We start from the raw sequence: 16,682 nt of genomic DNA, 5'->3' as shown, positions 1-16,682 counted from the left end.
TTTGTGGCCGCCCTGCGCCGCTCCGCTCCGCTCCGCCCCGGGGCGGCTCCGCCACCGCCACCGCCGCTCCCCGCCCGGCCACCGCCGGCACGGGGAGCCCGGCCGGGCCCGGGGAGCCCCCGGCTGTCGGTTCTGGGTCTCCGATGCAGGAGGCGCGGCCATGGAAAAGAAGCCGCACTCGGCGAAAAGGGAGTCGCCGCCCCGTGAGGCGGCGGCGGCGCTGCTGGTGCTGCTGGTGCTGCTCCTGAACGCCCTGCTCTACCTCTACCTCAGCGAGCTCCGCGGCTCGCCCGGCCGTGCCGAAGCGGAGCCCAGCCTCTGCCCTTTCGGGTACTTCAGGCTGGGTTCGGTGAAAAATTGTTCCCCCTGGCTCTCCTGCGAAGCCATCAATAGGGAAGTCAGGAAGCTCAAGTGTGTTGGGGAGGGAGCCGTGAAAAAGGTGAGTTGGGTCTCGCTTTTCTTCTCTCCTGTGGGTAAACTAGCAAAGGCTTTCCCCGTTAACTAATTTCACTAATTACTGCCCATACTGCTGTATAACTGCCCTCACAGCAGCTAGTTGCTGCAGACATCCTGAGGCCTATGGCAAGAGGTACCTCACTCGCACCGAATGACACGCGGCGGGGATGGGCGCAGTGCTCGCGGAGCCTGATGTGGCTGTGGCAGAGCAAGGCTGACCACCACACCTTGAAATCACGTATGAAAGCACTCAATCATTTAATTCATTTGCCCATTCCGAAGAAAACCCAGGAAATCATGGTGCATCCATCAGGTGTTGTAATTACAACGTGAGGAAGGGCTTGCTGCAACAGGTACACAGCCAACCTAGAGCTGAAGCTCACGGTGTAATGGTTGGGCATCAGTGCAGGACTTGTGCCGGTGACTGTAGTTGGTAGTTGTGACCATGCAGTCACTAGCAGGCCAGCAGCAGCTGGTGATGGTGTATGAAGTCTCTCCGCATGTCTTACTTGTCTCTTCTGTGTTCTCAGGTCTTTCTTTCTGAGTGGAAGGAAAACAAAGTGGTTCTGTCACAGCTCACCAACATAGAGCTGAAGGAGGACTTTCTCCACGGACTGAAGATGCTGAAAGCACTACAAAGCAGGCATGTTGTCCGTCTGCTTGGCTACTGTGAGAAGCAGTTCACAATCCTCACCGAGTACCATCCTCTAGGCTCCCTGAGGGGCTTGAATGAAACTCTCCACATCCCCAAATACAAGGGCATGAACACCTGGCATCGCAGGCTGATGCTTGCCATAGACTATGTGAGCATCATTCGCTACCTGCACAGCAGCCCTCTGGGCACCTTAGTGATGTGTGATTCGAATGATCTGGACAAGGTGCTCTCTCAGTACCTCCTGACAAGTGACTTTCACGTCCTGGTGAATGATTTGGATGCTCTGCCTCTCGTGAACAAGAGCAGTGGCAGGCTGGTGAAGTGTGGTCATCGTGAGCTGCGGGGCGAGTTTGTAGCTCCCGAGCAGCGGTGGCCCTATGGAGAGGATGTGCCGTTCGATGATGACCTCATGCCTCCCTATGATGAGAAAACAGACATCTGGAAAATCCCAGATGTCTCCAATTTTTTCTTGGGCCATGTTGAAGGGAGTGACATTGTGCGATTGCATTTGTTTGACATCCATGCAGCATGTAAGAGGAAGGACCCAGCCAAAAGGCCTTCTGCCCAAGAGATCTTAGACACCTACAGGAAAGTTTTAACTCTGCTGATTCGGGAGGTGGCCATGCCTGGTACTAGGGAAATGTTATAATGAAGCATGAGACAAACGGTAGACTGAAGTTGATCTTATTTATTTAGCTTGCCTGAAGGGCAAAACCTCTGTCCTGGAAACTGAGAAGATTAAAAAAAAAAAAAAGACTTTGTACTTTTACCTTTTGATTAAAAGTTATCCACCCAATGCTGGAGCCATGCAAGTTTTCCATTTACATGTTTGATCTTTTCCATTTATGTTTGATCTATCACTGGAAGAGGAGGAGGGAGAGAAATTAAGTTTCATGAGTATGGGGCAAAATTAGTCTCTGAAGAAACAGAAATTTTCTTTTGTGACATTTACATGAAAACTCTTAATACACACACACACACAAAGCATTTTCACAGAAAAAAAAAGTTCTTTAAAAAAGAAATACTGGCCAGGTTAAACTGATTGGCACAGGACTGGGGAGCAGAGACCATGGCGTGCCCCTCTCAAGATCTGTGCTGATTCCAGTGGCTTTGGCCCATGTCTTATCCACAAAGCCCTCACTCACTTCCCTACGGAGTAAAAGCAGTGGTCACTCAAAAATGAGTACCTCAGTTCACTTCAGATTTTGGTGAACCCTGATGCCAGATTCCCAACCACTGTGCCCGGCCTCCCTGCTGGATGGGGAATAAGGCTGCTCTTAGAGAGATTGTTCCGTGGGCCCTATGCCCCACTAAACGGCATGTCACTATTTTGTAAGCAAGCAGATGATGCAGATCCCGCAGATACTGCTTAAATATGCATTGCCCTGATTTTCAAGCATTTGCCCTCATAGTGTTCTCAGCCAGGCCCTCTGGATACAAAACTGTAACACGGGAGTCTCTGGGTCTTTTTTAATTAATTTTTTAATCTGAACTCTGTTCAGCAGAAAAAAAAAAAAAGGCTAGGTTTTGTTTGTTTGTTTTGTTCAGTGAGTTTAGGAGAAAGCTTCTGGTACTAGTATGGATGTTACAGCCTGGTACCAACAGCTGGAGAAGGAGAATCATGCTGCCTTAATCCAGCAGTAGGCCCTGTTTGGTGGGACTGGGATTTAGCTGTTCTCTTGGTGAAAAAACAAACAAACAAAACACAACAAAACAAAACAAAACAAAAGGAGAATTACCATTACACACCTGAGGACTTTCTGTTCTGTGGACAAGGTCTCTGAAAGATGTTAGGGCCTGAGACAACTTTCCTGTTGTCAACTTGAGAGGTGATTTGTAAGCAGAGAAGTACACTGTCCTTTCTGCCGAGGAGTTTGTTTCCGTTCCTTGCCATGCTGATATTCCTCTTCATCTAAACAAGCAAAGTTGTAACTGCCCAGGGAAAACAGTTTTTATACATTGTGTTCAAATGCATGTGTTATACTGCTACCACAATTTTACTGTAAATAGGGAAACTGCCCTGCAAATTACAAAACTCATACCTGATGCCAAATAATGCCAGCAGGAGTCCTTCAAAGGCATTGTGGCTTTCCTTTCCCAGTGGGCAGTCTATTTTCTTAAATTAGCTGATTTTGCCATTTTCCAGCTGTGCAGTCCTAGCCAGCAGACCTCTTCCTGGTGGTTTTCCTGCTCCAGTTGTCAGGAATCACAGCTCAGAAGTTGCAATCTCCAAAAACTTTGGATGCTTCATGTTTGTGTTGGACTTTGACTCAAAACACCTTAAAAAAAATGAGGAGAAAAGAATGCTGTCTCTGCTGTAATTATATCATCCATCCCGTGAGTTATTAATAGGGTTAATCAGATTTCTACAGTTCCAGCATGAAGCCAGGATGTGCAACAATTGGAAAAGCATCCTATTACAGGTCCTCGAAGCCAGGGATCAAACTTTGAAGGGAAAAGGGTCAGATCCTTTGCATGTCCCCAGAAGCATCGTTACCTCTTGTAAGCCATTATGTGTACTTGAAAGAAAAATCGGCACCTGATGGCTGGGAAGTAAATATGCTGTCTGTCTTTTATGGCAGTTGCAAGGCCAGACAAGAAGAACCTGCCAGGCTTCTTATGCTGGTCTCTCAGTTAAGCTTCTGCTTGGATTCTTGCTCTTCTGTTGCGCCTCGCAAGCAGCCTTATTAATTTCCCAGAGTGAACAATAAATGGTAACAAATTCTCGTTCTGAACAATTATCTTGCCTTGGAGATAAGGTAAGATAACCCCTTGCCAGGGTGAAATAGTTACAATTTAAAAAAAATGATGTTGCTCTAAACATTCACCCTTAGCATTGGGTCCTCCACATCTCTTCCCCATTCCCTCCTGCTCAGCTTGTGTGTTGTACTTCAGCAAGAATAAATTACATTTTTCTGAACACAGCGTTATGAAACTTCAGGATTTTGTTTCAGGGATGTCGTTTCTGTCTACAGGGGAACACTAGATGGCAGCACGAAGGTCAGCTTAGCTCGAGTTAGCGGCTGCAGTCTCTCATGCCCAAAGATAGCCAGGATCTGGCCTTGGAGCCAGCCCTTTGCTAGCATATTTCAATATTCCCCTGAAAGAAGGCATTGTGTTTGCATTTTCAAGCCTGTAGTACCAAGGCAGATGTAAGGGCTGTCAGAAGAGCCACCCCACATGAAGGGGCCACCTCCCCTTCTTGCGTAAATTACCATCCTTTTTAATCACAGCCTGGTCCAACCTCAACCGAGGTTGAGTGTCACCTCCTTCTACCCTTTCAGTAAAATCAGAGGAGTTTGCAGGCTCTTCTGCTTTCTCTTCTTCCCATTGAACCCCTTCCACTATCTCAAGATATCACAAACCCCGTTCTTCCCTCGTTTCCAGCTCCTTTTCCCTTAACTGGAGTCTAGGCAAGGGTTCGTGGAAAGGGAAGAAGAAGCAGGACAGCCCTACGCGCAGTTGCCTCCCCTCTGCCTAATTCTCTCTTCTGGCCGTTCCAGTTTTCACCATCAGTGACAGCCTTGGCAAACATCTGGGGGCTTTTCTGCCTCAGTACAAGCAGCTGTTTTATGTCTGGTGGGCAATGCCCCCTCTTCCACCCCCAGAACACATCCTGCCCAGCCCAGCCAGCTGGAGAGACAACCAGAGCAGAAGCTGTCTCCCTGACTTAAGAAATAGCACCTGGGTCTCAGCTGGAAACCTGCTGGCTTCCCAGATGGGGCACTGCTGTGCCAGCAGCAGAGGAGTCAGGTAGAGTGTGTTTTGTTTTATTTTGTTTTTCCAAACTGCTTGCTAGCAGCAGGCTCCTTGGTAGCTGAAGTTGGATGTAGTGTGTTTCAATTTGTGTGACGCAAGTTTCAGGTCACATCCTAAAAACAGTCCTATAATCCTAAATCCAGGTGAGCAGCCTTTACAGCAACTCATCTGCATGTTCAACACCATCAGATGTAGACAATATTGTATGTAGATCCACACCAGCTGCTATTGAGGTCTGGGTACATGCTGAAGACATGAAGTGGGCACATCTTTATTTAATTGACCAAAGCCTTTTTTTTTTTTTTTTTTTGAGGGATACTTTCAAAATCCATGCTACTCTGCTACTCTGTATTTAATGCAGTGGTAACTATTAAATGTATCAGAAGTTTAGAATACCACACCAACTTTTTGAAATTCTATCACAATGCTAAACCAATGTTTTCCTTTGGTGCCACATAAACAAAATATCAGATCATTATCTCTGTGAAACAGAGGCAGTGTTGTTCACAAAATATAATTGTGAGATATTTGGCAGAACTTGCAACTGTAAACTGATTCTATCATTATGACTGTAATGTCTTACCAATAGTTGAGAGACCCTGGGAACAAGAAAAAAGTGGTTCTCAAGTTCTTCTAGCATGATATAATGCATATATTTGTAGAGTTCAACCAAATAAATTATATGGTAGACGGTACTTTTTAAAAAGAAAAAGGATTTTATGGTTTTATTTTAATTGAAATACTGTATACTTGAGATGACCACATGATTTCCAATAATTGCCAGTCTGTGTTCTGAAGTCTATAATCCAGTATTTATCAGGATTAAATGGTGAATATATTTACATTACAATGATATTTATGTCTCAGCAATTTCTGATTCTGTTTAGCCCAGGGTAACTCAAAATCCATTAAAAATTATATATTTTTTATATACAGACACACTCAGATTCCTTGGCCATAATTTTGAAAAGAAAGCTTTCTGTTTCCAGCATCCACATTTTGTATAGGAAGTAACTGGATTTTCAAAGCTGTCAAATGTTCAGCAGCTTTCAGTCAAATCTATAGTAGTTGGTAAATGCTAAGGACTTTCAGAAAGTGAATTCTTTCCCTGTAGAGTTGGAAGATTTTTCAGCAATTCTCTCAGTGTTTCTATGGGATAGATTTCTCCATGGAATGATCAAAGTTCCCACTTTTGAAAAAGCAGGGATTTAAAAAAAATTAAATCATGCAGCTATCCATTTTTTTTTTTCCCCTGAGAGCTGGTTTCTGTGAGAGATTGTATAGTTTCACTATAGCTGAAAGGTATATTTGGTACTGTGCAATGCTAATAACCAAGCCGCTGAGCTTAGGTCCCCACTGGCTAAATTTTGTCAGAACAGCTTGTGACATGCCATTTATTATTATTATTATTATTATTATTATTATTATTATTATTATTTGTTTGGTGCCGACATGCTTTGATCACAGGCCAGGATGCTGGAGGCCAAAGGCTACACAGGCATAGCAAAAATTACAGTCTGCTCTCTAAAAGCTTTAGAATAAGAAACAGAAAACAACTAATGTCCTCCTCTTGTATTAGCAGCATACCCCAGGATTGGCTATTCCATCCCACCTCATCCAAACTACAAATAAACTACATAATCTACAAGGACAGGTCACATCTGGAACACGACTACAACTACAAGACCTGACTTTGCTCTGACCAAATTCGACAGCAGCTTATGCTCCAATTTCCGAAGGTGCTCAGGAATCTAAGTCTAAAAGAAAAGCCCAGGCTACAAAAGGAAAGGACAACGTACCAAGGCAAGCTAACCTAGCTTTGGAGTCTACCAGCTTTGGATTTTGAGCCAGATTCCTAAAGAAAGTCATACTGAAGGCCTATACACCCAAAAATCCTATTGCAGAAGGCCAGCAAGTGAGAGATCACTCCTTGCTCTCAAGTTTGCAAAGCTGTTATACTCACCACAGCAGCAAACATTGTGTTCCACAACCTAACCCCGTCCTACACAACCTAACCCCGTCCTACCCACGGCTTAACATTTGCTAACTTCAGAGGGATATGTGGGGGAAGAAAGTCTCTCTGTCTCTCTTCTAGGTTAGGGGTGGGTGGATTATCTGAGCTTTAAGTTGAGCGTTTAATTAACTCAAAGAAAGCAAGCACCTAGCAAGCACCTGCTGAGTGACCCAGAGTCTGCTCCTATGTGCTGGAGGAAAACCCTGAGAGTTGAAGTGATGTTTTGTGGATACAGGCCTTGGTTTCATCAAGAAGGAACCTGGGTGCTGAGTCCTGGGGTGTCCAGGGTGAAGCTGCAGGATTAACACGAACAGCACCTTAAAATAGAGCTTAAATGTACCTTCTCTACACCCAGTACAAGGAAGCCTGATTGGAAGTGAGGTGTACAGGTAGTGGTGAAACATAAAGAAGATCCATGCTATTTCTTTGCACTTTGCCAGGCCTGTGAACCAAAAAGTTAAACATACTAAAAAAAATGAACAAAGAACCTCAGCTTTGTGAGAAACCGCTTAAAATCCCTGTGAAATCGGGCTTAGTTTACTGTTTTGAGTCATATTTCGTAACTAAAGGCTCCTTTTCTTAGTGGTTTCCACAGTTCTGTGCGCGGGTGCCATCCCCATTTAATGACCTAGAATTATGTCTAATTGATGTTCTTCAGCTCTCCTTTCCCACTCCATGGGGGGCAAGAAACTTTTCTCATGATAACAGTGACTTAGCCTTTTATTTTTGGATGTTCTCATCTCCTATCCCTTTACATCCTGACCTGGAGCCCCTTGGTATCAATCTGTCTCATAGCACAGAAGCTGGGTGACTTGGCACGTCTTGCATTCAGAAAGCAGGTACCCAAAGGACGAAGTTCTCCCCACCCGGTGAGACTTTGGTATAGCAGATCCCATCCTGGTGAGGTGTCTATATCCCCTCCTCCAAGCCGTATGGGACCAGAGGTAGTTCCTGGGCACAAAGCGGACTCATCCTGAACGTTTGAAATAGGATAGGTGCCATCATGCCCTCAAAAGTACTTATGTCAAAACCAAAATAGTTGTGGTATCTGAAGATATGGTGAAAGGAAGTATCAGGACCAGAGATAGATATGAAGCAGCGCAGAGAAGGGACAGCACACTTAGCCGAATATGGCTCAGAGGTGCCACATGAAGCAGCACAAAGAAAATGAGTGTGTGCGAGTGTTAGGACATCCTCTGCCTGCCTAGTTAATCCGTATCTCAGTAAGCGCTTCAGGTGACTTTTCAAATTTCTGCACCAAAACGGTCTGTCTGCTCCCGTTTTTTTGCCAAAGCGTAATCAGGTAGTTGTGCCTTCTTGGCATTAGGCACGTATAGAGCAGAGTAAGCTCTCTTTCTCCAGCAGCCGCACAGCCAGCAGCTCCCACTTTGGCAGGGAGAATAATAAATAAATCAATAAAAAAATCTGAAAAGCGCTATGGCACTTTGGCAACCCAAGCTATGAGAGAAGTGCAAGCACTCGACGAAGACCGTTCATGGAGGGGGGGCGACACCCCCATGAGGCAGCACACGCCCCCCCCCCCCCCCCCAAGATGGCGGCCCGACGTCATTTTGCACCGCCCGCGCACCGCCCCTAGCGGCCGGGCTCCCCCCGCCCGCCTCCCTCATGGCGGCGGCTGTGGCGGCGGGGGCCGGGGGGGCGGGAGGCGGTGGCGGCGCCTCAGCGGCGCTGGGCGAGAGCGGCGCCATCGACTACTCGGTGCACGAAGCCTGGAACGAGGCCACCAACGTGTACCTGCTGGTGGTGCTGGCCAGCCTCGCCCTCCTCGTCTACGCGCGGCGGTGAGGGGGGAGAAAAAAAAAGGGAAAAAAAAAAAAAAAAAAGGGAAAAAAAGGGGAGGGGGGGTAGGGAGGGAGTGCGTGGCGGCCCCACGCGTGACCGTGCCTTGCCCCGCAGGAACAAGAGGAGGATCCTGCGCATCTTCACGCTGCCGCCTGCCGCGGAGACGCCGCCCGAGCCCAACTTCTACGACAGCATGAAGAAGATCCGCCTGCGGCAGCAGCTGGAGATGTACTCCATCGGTGAGGGTGCTGTAGGGCCAAGGGTGGGTCCCGTGTGGCGTGGCCCCGAGCCCGTGTCCTCGAGTGGTGGCACCCGTCCCCTGCACGGGTGTCCTGCGGGAGCACAGGGCACCGGGCTGAGGTGTGAGGGAGGACAGAGCGGGGGAGCAGTTGTCAAAACGCAGCTGGGCTTGACAGTAAAAAATCCTAAGGTGAATGTGGCCAAAAAGCGGACATAACTGTAAAACTGCTGAGCACTGTGTGGGGAATAGAGTATTTTAACTTCACATGCTGAAAATAAGTGAGAATTTTACCATACCACCAAGTGCCGCCATTCCCATCTTGCTGGATGTCAGGATGGAGATGGGAAAGAGTGCTGTGGGTCTGGTATTCCACAGGCCTACTTCACAAAAACACCTGTGTGTGCTTCACCTCTGCCAGGTATGCACACCTAGATGGAAAATGGGCAAGAAATATGTAATGAGGTGAAACTGCCTTCTAAACAGAAAGAGTCTTACACCAGGCCACTGCATTCTGTGCAAACAAAAAAAGGGCATACTTCCTGCAGATGAATGAGTGCTTGTTGGTGTTTGTTGTATGTTGCACCACACACAACTCTTTGATCCTCCTCTGCCTTGCTAACTCGATTACTTCTGAAGTAAATGTTAGTATGCGGTTCCTATACTGTGGAGGAGATGAGCGCGGATCTGCTATGTGACTAACGAGTTGTTCAGGCTGCCTGTTGTAGTACTTCGAAAACCAGAGGCTTTAATTTTATTTTTTAATGAAAGGATCTGAATGGATTTTTTTTTTTGGCCATTAATGTACAGAAATATTGCTGTCACACTACTGCTCAGATCTTCAAAGGGCGCATGCTAAAGGACAAGTTCCTTGTGGTGACCGAGACCAGGTCTTGTGTACCAAAGCTGCAAAATTACTTTGTCGGATCTTAAATCAATTTATTGCTTGTTATCTATATAAATTTATGATATGCACTCATGCACATACATAAGTGTATGTACACGTATTTGATGAGTGTGATTTGCACTGATCAGTGTTTCTTTTTTTCAGCACGGAAGTACGAACAGCAGCAGCAGCAGCCACCAAAACAGACTGAAAGTGTACAGCTCTCAGTGGAGTGACACCAACAGTTGTAGGAATTCAGGACTTATTTCCAGCCTTGATAACATGAGTCAGTGTGGAGCTATTTTCAATGCCTCTTAATCAATACACAGCTGAAGGCAAGGGGGAAAAGGAAAGGGGCGGTCCTAAAAGCTTTGCTCTTGGTAGCTTTTCTCTGAGCCCCCTGAAGTGAACTGAATGCCTACTGAAATATTCGGCATGAAAGTAGCAGACACAGGACAGACCTGCTCAGAGAAGCCCCTGAGGGTAGAGAAGTGCCATCTTGTTGATGTTTACTGCCAGCACCTTGGAAATCAGCTCCTGCCGTCTCTGATAACAGCACCCAGGAGGAAGTAAGGCAGGACCTGTCTACCAGGAAACTGTTTGGTTCCTTGATCATGCATTGAATTTGCTGAACGCATTCAGTAAATGTGAGTGAAGATGCTGTGGCCTTACCACCTAACGAGGGCAGAGAGCTTTGATCAGCAGCAGCAGTGCTGGCCGTGGAGCAGGTTGTGATCTCCGCGTTGGTTTGTGCGTAGCACTGTGAGCCCGTCTTTGAGACATTCCCAGAACTGAGCAGTACGCGGTGAGACGCAGGTCTAGAAGACACTGCAGCAAATACTGTAATGCCACAGCAATGGCAGTTAAGTGAATTTGGTCAAATTGGTTTAAAGAGTAGGATTGTTTATAAAGGTGTGAATGAAAACACTACCAAAAAGCACAGGGTTTATTGAGAAGTGACATCGCGCCCTGTTTCGTTATCTCCCCCCTCATGTAAATCATGAAATCGGTTAACTTAAAGAAACGACTTTTTAATAAAAGCCTCTTAACCACGAAAACCCCTCCGAGGGGCGTCTGTCTCGTGCTGTCGCTCCTACGCGCTACGGGAACGGGCTGGGGGCGAGCGCCGCACGGCGGAATAAAGCCCATTTCTCCCTCAGACCCTGCAGCTCCCCTCGCCAAATGGCGGCCCCGGGGGGGCAGGGGAGCAGCCGGCGTCCCCCTACCCGCGGCAGGGCTCATCCCTCCGCGCCCCCTCCCCGGAAACGGTGCCCTCCCCTCAGCGCAACAACCTCACTTCCTGAGGCGGCTTCCGCCTCCGGGCCGCGCCGGCTGCTGCTGGTGCTGCTGCTGCTGCTGCTGGTGCTGGCGGTGCTGCCGCTGCTGCTGCTGCTGCTGCTGCTGCTGCTGCTGCTCGGAGGGCGCCCGCCGCGCGGTGAGTGGGGCCGCCCCGCCCAAGCCCCTCCCTCCCCTCCCCTCGGCGGCGAGGCGGGAAGGGGCCGCCTGAGGAGAAAAGCGCGGGGAGGGGGGGGGGGATGGCGAGGATTTCGGGCGGCCGGGGCTCAGCCGAGGCTGCTCGAGGCTGGAGGTCCGCCCGGCCGTCCGTGTGTGTGTGTGTGTGTTTAGATGAGGCATAATGAAGGAATTTTTCACTCAGAGGGTGGTGAGGCGCTGGCACGGGCTGCCCAGAGAAGCTGGGGGTGCCCCATCCCTGGAGGTGCCCAACGCCAGGCTGGATGGGGCTTTGGGCAGCCTGGCCTGGGGGGGTCCCTGCCCATGGCAGGGGGGTGGCACTACATGATCTTTAAGGCTCCTCCCAACCCAACCCATTCTGTGGTCCTGTGCAGTGCATCTATTGTAGTTCGGTCCCAGCAGCTCTGCACCCTGTCCTACTGATGGTGTTACCTTCCAGTTTTACAGTACACGTGGGGCAGAAGGTGCAGCCAGGGCGTAACTTTTCGTATTTTACCTCAGAGATGTCTGCGCTGACGTTTACCTGTTAGTTCACAAGGTTGCAGGCAGCACAGAGACAATAGGTTTTTGTATGTGCCAATTTACGGTAGCCAGGCTTGGGGGCGTACACAAGAACATATCTCAGTCTTTGCTTATTCTCAATTATTAGATATCTTGGATGGGGAAAGCTTATGACCTCTAAAAAAAACTGTGCTAAAGTTATATTTAGTCGTGTTTATTCTCAAGAACGCTGTACAGAGGCAAATATTTCTAGCTTACCCAATACTCTTAAAAAAGCTATTACAATATGTAGATTTAATGGTGTCTGATTGCACAAGGCATGTGAGGGAGGGCTTTCAGATCAGTTAAAACTTAGCATCTGTAAGGTAGCGTAAAAAAGCATTAGCAAGTAGCTGTCAGGTAAATCTCGGATGTTCTTGAGAATCTGACCGCTTTGTTGCTCCCGTGGGAGCTGCTGAACAGTCAGATCTTTGTAAAGGCAGTCTTCAAGCAGAGTTACAACCATGACTCTGTAATCTTATGTGAAAATTATAGTCTTCTGTTAAGTGGTGGAAGAGTCAGCTCTGTGCTCCTCGCTGAAATGCGGCTGGCGAGGTTTTGCACTCAGTGTTGCGAAGAGGATCAAAGCTTTTCAGATAGAGCTTCGTAAATCCAATGACAAGGCTCAAGAGGGTCTTAGGTTTGTATAAATGATGAGCGCAGCTGTGTTTAAGGCTGAAGACATTGCAGACTCTGCAACCTGTGGGCTTTGTACTGAAATACCTTCCACCATGCCACAAACACTTCGAGTTTCAATCCGGTCTGTGTTATGTGCCCGGATAGTAGGAACTGGCCTGTGCCAGCCGGGACCAGTTGAGAGCACAGCCTGTAGCAGCTGCTGCGGTAACTCCTGGCCCTAGCAGTTAGAAATTTCAGCAGTGTGGTGCTCGGGTGCTGCTGAGGATGCCCTCAAACTTCTCTTCTGAAACTGGCAGACTGGTTGTGAGTCCTGCAGAGGAAGCTCGTGCTGTACCACTTGTCCTACCGACAGCAGCAGAAGCTCTGAAAACCAGGAGGAGATCCCGGTGCCCTTGTCTGAGGATGGTTTGCAGGGAAGCTTCTTCAGCACAGTGCAGAATTGTTCATTGAGAATATTCAAACCTGTGATGAATCTTCCCGTAATTTTGTTTTGCATATATGATTAAGCAGCGTTGGCCAAAAGCCTGGTGACAGCACAGGGCTCTGGAATGTTTCCCTGTTGCTTGAGCAGTTTATTCATGTTAGCTTACTTCCGTGAGCATAATCACTCCTTTTAAAGTCCTCCCAAACTCAGGAGTGCCGCCACTATTGGGCAAGCTGAAATTATACACGCTGCAGAGAGAAGGGTGGGTATGTTGCCACTCAACCTCTCCTTCAGAGGAAGTGAAAAGATTTTGCCCCAGCCCTAATTTCTACATTAAAGAAGTTGAAAATTGTCAGTACGTGCCTTCTGCAGTGAGGAAGGAGCATCTTGCTGGACAACGTGTCATTAATGCTATGATGTCTTTGGCCTGTTATGCCCGAAGAGCACAACAAGTGCTTGGAGGAGGCTTGCTGACAGAGTGCACTCTTCAGTCACAAGTGCTTAACTCAGAATCGGAAGCAGGGATCAAAAAGCATTCCCTCTTTCCTCCAAATGCTTGAGCTGTGTTTTAGTCACGGTGAGGAACCCGGGTGATGTGACCTAGTTTATTAACACGGCCACGCAAACAAAAACGCAGCACTTGATCTTGTCCTCGAGACAGGGCCGCCGCCGCAGAGCAGAAGGTTTCCGTGCCTCAGGCCCATGAGAATGGAGGTAAGATCCTTTACTTCGCAGCCCCGTTTCTGTTGTGGCATGAATTGACGGATGAGGAGCAAGCTTCTTGGAGCCTACCAAGCTCCATCCAAAACTGGTCTCACCAAAGGCAGTGGGACTCCTTTTTGGCTAAGGGACAGATGCTGAATGTGACCAGAGATACTGGCGGAGCGTTGTCACCACTGGCACAACACCCCAGAGCTGGTGCAAATGTCCAGTGAGAAACCTGATGCTGGGGAGTGGAAATCGGTGCTGCTTTTTCTGCAACAGAAGGTAAGGGAGAAGAAGCAGTCCTGCTAAGAGCAAAAGGCTTGACTTGCCTGAATAATCTTTTTTTCCAACTCTGAAACAATCAGAAAAACATCAGTAAAACATGTCAGTGCTCGGTCATCTCCATGAATTCTGTGTTTACATGGAAAGGGCGACGAACCGTTTTAAGAATGGAAGTGCTTTGCCTGATATTTTTTTTTGCAAGGAATGTCCAGCTTTGGGCGTTACTTTAATAAAAATAATTCCTGATCTTTTTATGGAATACCTAAACTCTGGGCGTTACTTTAATAAAAATAAACCCGAACTCCAAGATTAACAGAATTGCTAAAAGTGCTCAATAAGAAAAAACAAACTGAATTTGGAATTTCTGAACCAAGCCCTCGAAAGCAATTTGTGGCAGAACTCCAAAAAGAGGGGGAAAAAAAACTGAGCTCATTTTATACAATAGCTATATGCTTTTATTCTGAGTTATAACTAGACACTTTGAAAAGAGATTCTCCCCTCACAGGGGCCTAGGAATGAGATGTTTGTGGAGAACGGGGTTTAATTTTAATCTAACTGTAACTTGGATTGAAAATCCTCAGAGGGGCTGCTCAAATTCGGGATTTGCTGAAAGTGGAGTCAGAGGAAACGCTGTCCGTGTGTATGCATGAATGAAAACTTCTTCAAAGTAGTTCCCTTCGGTTTCCATCAGGCTGTCAGACTCGCACATGCTGTATCTGGTTTTAGATACCTATGATGTGTAAAAGGCACTGCTGGATCTATCGCTTGCTGCTGAGAGAGACCCCGGTTAGGACAAGATTACAGAAACATTTGTTGTTTTTATAACAGAAGAGAAAGAGTATTTTGAAAAGACTCGGCCAGCAGCAGGAGGGCTGTATCACTTTCCGAAATATCCTCCGGATCATCCCGAAAACACAGCTTGTAACGTGCTTTTGACTGACGGCGTAGGGTGTGAAGCATAAATTCCTGGGTAGGAAAGATGGCTGTTGGTTGTGCAACGGGAGCCTCCATGTGATCTCGTTATTTATGGCGCTTCTCTCAGATGTCTTTCTGTGAATAGCACAGCTGCTGCGAACCTGACCTGGCGCGGAGTGCCCGCTGCATTTCAGCCGCTCCGTTTTACTGCTGCTCAGACCGCGCTCCCGTGAGCAGTGTCACAACCAACTTCGGTGGTGACCCCAGCTGTAAAAATGCAGCTCGGGGAACCCTTCTGCTGACTGCTGCAGAGCTGGAAGGAAGAAAGGGAGAAATTGGTCATCCAGAGCTTTGGCTGGTGGGCGTCAGAGAGCAATAGTCGAAGGCATCCGATTTCTTTATACTGTAACATCAGAGAAAGGGCGGAGTGATAGCAGAGGAAAAAGACTCGCTTTTTCTTTGCACAGGGGAGTTGGGAGGGTGGAGGCAGAGGCTCAGGCTTTTCCAGTCTTATCTCTTCTTCGTGATCATCTCATTAAATGACAGCAACCGTTGTTTATAGGAACTTTCCCTCCCTTTGGTGATGAACTGTGGCTTGCCTTGTGCTTGGTGTGTGGCAGAGCCATCGCTACCTAGATCCAAATCTACGGTCAGATAAGGCTTGGAATAACTGGTGTTTGTAGCACAGCTGAATAACTGAGTTCACATGATCTGTAAGTGGCCAGCAGATTTTTTTTCGTAGGCAAAGTATGTACTGCTTGTATTGCACATTTATTTAAAGCTATTATTAGCGCAACAGATTGAGAATTCCAGCAGCCAAAAATACCTTTGTTGAGTCCATTAAAAGATTTCCTTACCAAAACTGTGCTTTTGTATCTGACAAACAGAAAGTATCACACCTTTTTCGCTTGAAACTCAGTGACGACCCGAAGCAGTAAAAGTATTTATTGCACTTCAGGCCTCTGAGATTGCTTTTGCCAGTGCTGATGGGAGAATAGTTCTCTGTCATTACTGTCTTCTCTTCCAACCTCAGCAAATCCTGACATGCCAAGTGCAAACCGCTGATCAGAGGTCCTGGAGAAGCCGGTGTGGCTGTGCTCTGAAACTTGTGGCTTGGACTGCAGCTTGAGTGGGTTGCCTAAGAGCATCGTGGAAGTACTCAGCTCAGCCTTTACAGATGTGAGCTGGAAGAACGGGAAGGCATTCACTCTAGAAAGGAAGTATTAAGATCAGCGCTCGGGAGCAGAGTCTAGCACTGCTGTGTGCCTGTTAAACATCACGGGGGAGTCACTGAGGGTGTGCAACGGAGCAATTTAGCTGCTGCTGTGGGGCCTGTGATTTCGTTGGCTCCTGTCAGTAAATGGTAGACCTGTAGAGAGGAAAAAGCTGCACAGGGCGGCTTTATTCAATGAGCTGATGGTTGCCAAACGGTGCCTGTACCGGTGCTGTTAGCAGTGTTTTGATCATTAAAGAGCTCCATCTGCTTACAGACCTCACGTTAAGGCTGGGACAGGAGTTTCCTCCTGACCGGTTCCTTGCCTGAAGATCCCGCTAAAGAGGGATGAAAAGGTGTAATTTGCTTTTTGTTTGAGGCAAAGAACTATCCTCCAGCCCTAATTCGCCAGTTCCAAACCCATAATCAAAACACTTGTGGTAAAACAGTGTGGTGTTTCTCAGAGGTGCCATAAAAACTCTTTCATCTCTTCGGAGGGCTGTGAGATACTCCTGTGAGATATCATCCAGACCTCCTCTTTCTCTCCTGAGGACTTAGGGGTTAGCAACATGTGGTCAGGCACCCGAAGTTCTAGCTCCAGGAGCTGGGAGAGGAAAAAGCCCACACTACTGAGAGGAGGACTGTGTTTTGGGGGGCCACAACCTCGAGGCTGCTTTAAC

At 47.6% G+C, this 16,682-nt stretch overlaps 3 protein-coding genes and 1 long non-coding RNA gene across 7 annotated transcripts in view; 3 read left to right on the top strand and 1 right to left on the bottom strand.

Annotated features, from left to right (window-relative positions):
* Positions 1-152: 152 nt before the first annotated feature.
* POMK (protein O-mannose kinase) lies at positions 153-1,914 on the top strand. Its single transcript, XM_068681541.1, has 2 exons — positions 153-439; positions 987-1,914. Exons 1-2 carry the CDS (start codon positions 161-163, stop codon positions 1,758-1,760), a joined length of 1,053 nt encoding a protein of 350 aa, XP_068537642.1. The 5' UTR covers positions 153-160; the 3' UTR covers positions 1,761-1,914.
* A 42-nt stretch (positions 1,915-1,956) lies between these two features.
* Positions 1,957-3,353, bottom strand: LOC137856294 (uncharacterized). Its single transcript, XR_011096338.1, has 3 exons — positions 3,154-3,353; positions 2,861-3,023; positions 1,957-1,971 (listed from the first exon to the last, which is right to left on the bottom strand). It is a non-coding gene; the product is annotated as an uncharacterized lncRNA (long non-coding RNA).
* A 5,115-nt stretch (positions 3,354-8,468) lies between these two features.
* SMIM19 (small integral membrane protein 19) lies at positions 8,469-10,869 on the top strand. Its single transcript, XM_068681542.1, has 3 exons — positions 8,469-8,686; positions 8,802-8,926; positions 9,977-10,869. The coding sequence occupies exons 1-3, from the start codon at positions 8,511-8,513 to the stop codon at positions 10,045-10,047; spliced, it is 372 nt and encodes a 123-aa protein (XP_068537643.1). The 5' UTR covers positions 8,469-8,510; the 3' UTR covers positions 10,048-10,869.
* Positions 10,870-11,070: 201 nt separating this feature from the next.
* Positions 11,071-16,682, top strand: part of SLC20A2 (solute carrier family 20 member 2) — a 56,139-nt gene continuing 50,527 nt past the window's right edge. For 3 of the 4 annotated variants that reach the window (XM_068681529.1, XM_068681528.1, XM_068681522.1), the window contains exon 1: positions 11,071-11,246. The gene's annotated coding sequence lies outside the window, so the exon portion shown is untranslated. Of the gene's footprint in view, positions 11,247-13,140; positions 13,602-16,682 lie in introns of those variants that run through there. The other variant, XM_068681527.1, reaches the window with a different exon arrangement.

Source organism: Anas acuta, chromosome 4 (genome assembly GCF_963932015.1).
Source record: "Anas acuta chromosome 4, bAnaAcu1.1, whole genome shotgun sequence".
Taxonomy (NCBI): domain Eukaryota; kingdom Metazoa; phylum Chordata; class Aves; order Anseriformes; family Anatidae; genus Anas; species Anas acuta.
This window is presented reverse-complemented; position numbering and strand designations above follow the sequence as displayed.